A 2,415-nucleotide genomic window follows, 5' to 3' on the forward strand; every position below is an offset into this window, starting at 1 on the left:
GAGAGAGAGAGAGAGAGAGAGAGAGAGAGAGAAGATAGTGAGCCTGGTAGGCAATTAACTAAATAATAATGCAAAATTATATAAGACACAGTGTGATGGCTATTCTTGGTATCCTCTGCTACATCTGAAATTAACTAAAACCCAAGTGGCCGGGTACACCTGTGATGAACTTTTCTTAATTAAATCATTTCGAAGTGGGATGACCCACATTTAATCTGGCTCTTTGGAGGTGAGAGGAGCCACCTTTAATCTGGGCCACACCTTCTGCTGGCAGAAGACCTCTGTAAAAGACCTAGAAGAAGAAACCCATTGTTTGATGCCTGCTTGCCCTCACTTCCGATGGCAAGTTCATTTCTTCACCCATTCCTTCACCAGCATTAGAGCCTACTTCTTTTTTTTTTTAATATTTATTTATTTTATTTATATGAGTACACTGTATCTGTCTTCAGACACACCAGAGGAGGGCATCAGATCCACATTACAGATGGTTGTGAGCTACCATGTGGTTGCTGGGAATTGAACTCAGTCAGTGCTCTTAACCGGTGAGCCATGTCTCCAGCCCATAGCCTACTTTTTGGGGGGATTCTTTAGGATGCAGAGTGAAGACCAGCTGAGACAGTCAGCCTTGTAGACTGAACAACTACTGGATTCTTGGTCTTTCCATTGGTAGACAGTCATTGTTGAACTATCTGGACCGTAGCCTGTAAGCCATTCTAATAAAACCCCTTTAAATATACACATATATGTAATGTATTACATACTGTATATAATATACATTATGTATCATATACATACACACATACATATATGTGGGATTTATCTATTTTATCTCTCTATCTATTGATTCTGTTATTCTGTTCCTCTAGAGAACCCTGACTTGCACCCAAGGAGCTGTTAGGAATCATCCTGTTCATGCATATGATGCGGCATCCATGGGAGAAGAGGTCCTTGGTCCTGGGAAGGCTTGATGCCCCAGTGTAGAGGAATGTTAGGATGGTGAGGTGGGAGTGGGTGTGTGGGTGGGGGAGCACCCTCATAGAAGCAGGGTAAGGGGGGAATGGGATAGGGGGGTTTGCAAAGGGGAAGCTGGGAAAGGGGATAACATTTGAATTGTAAACAAATCAAATACCCAATTAAAAAAAAAAAAGAGTTGTCATGTCCATGCATATGAATGGCTTCAGGAAAATACAATGCCAAGCATTATGCAAACCAGGATCTCCACACGTGTAAGAAAAAAAATGTGTGATGCTGTACACCAAAACACTATCTTGAGAACATGAGGTCTCGCCTTCGTGTTCTTTTTTTTTTTAAAAAAAAGATTTATTTTATTTATTTTTATGTGTATGAGTACATTTTAGCTGTACAGATGGCCATGAGCCATCATGTATATGACTGCTGGGAATTGAACTCAGGACAGCCCAGCTCACTCCTGCATAATTTACTGTAGTTGTCTTCAGACACACCAGAAGAGGGGATCAGATCTCATTACAGGTGGTTGTGAGCCACCATGTGTGGTTGCTGGGATCCGAACTCAGGACCTTTGGAAGAGCAGTCGGTGCTCTTACCCGCTGAGCCATCTCGCCAGCCTTCGCCTTCGTGTTCTAACGTGTAGCTAACTCGTGAGTAAACACGTTATGTGTAGAGTTCAGAAAAGGTAAAAGACGTTCTCACCGTACCCATCTATTCATAGGATGCTGTCTCATGGGCTGTGTGCGATGGCCACTGCCCTCCTGCATGGCTATGGCGGCTGCCCGGATACAACAGCGGCACTGATGTTTATTGAGTGTTTGGCGTGGGCCGGATCCACGAGAATTCCGTAAAAGAATCCTCAGGACAAAGTAAGGTCAGAGTTCCGAGTTCCGCAGCTTCGTCTCTGCCCGGGAAGGATCGGAGGCTGACTTACGGTAAGAGCATCTCCCAGGCCACACAGATCTAATCTGGTGTATCCTGATCGGGGACAGCAGGCCCCTGGGCTCATGACCTCCATCGCTGGGATCGCGTTTCATATGCTTTAGTCTCACCTCTCACTTTGGAACTATCCTGGCCTCCCTGGAACTCTTTCATCTATGAGTTCCCATGAACTGTCTTAGGGCCTGGATTCTCTCAAACACATGGAAATTTTTAGATGAATTCATTTATCTTAAACTGCAGTTGTTCCTCTTTAGCAGCCCCTTGTAGATTGCCTACTGTGAAAGTTCCTGAAGCCAGTCCCCTTTCCCTCCCTTTTCCCTCCCCTCCTCTCTTCTTCTCCCTTCTCCTCCTCTTATCTGCCCTCCCCTCCTTCCTTCTCCCCTCCTATCCTGTCCCCTCCTCTCATCTCTTCTCCTCTCCTCCTTTTATCTTCCCTCCTTTCCCTTCCCCATCTCCCCCTCCCTTCTCCTCCTCTCCCCTCCTCTCCTGTGCTCCCCCTCCTTT

At 45.5% G+C, this 2,415-nt stretch overlaps 1 protein-coding gene across 1 annotated transcript in view; it reads right to left on the reverse strand.

The window, feature by feature from the left end:
* LOC116074412 (60S ribosomal protein L29-like) overlaps positions 1 to 1,887 on the reverse strand; it is a 25,000-nt gene extending 23,113 nt beyond the window's left edge. Inside the window, exon 1 of the mRNA XM_031346994.1 lies at positions 1,677 to 1,887. Coding sequence (XP_031202854.1) covers positions 1,677 to 1,736 — 60 coding nt within the window. The 5' untranslated portion in view covers positions 1,737 to 1,887. The remainder of the gene's footprint in view (positions 1 to 1,676) is intronic.
* Between the last annotated feature and the right edge of the window lie 528 nt (positions 1,888 to 2,415).

This window comes from Mastomys coucha, unplaced genomic scaffold (assembly GCF_008632895.1).
Source record: "Mastomys coucha isolate ucsf_1 unplaced genomic scaffold, UCSF_Mcou_1 pScaffold3, whole genome shotgun sequence".
Taxonomy (NCBI): domain Eukaryota; kingdom Metazoa; phylum Chordata; class Mammalia; order Rodentia; family Muridae; genus Mastomys; species Mastomys coucha.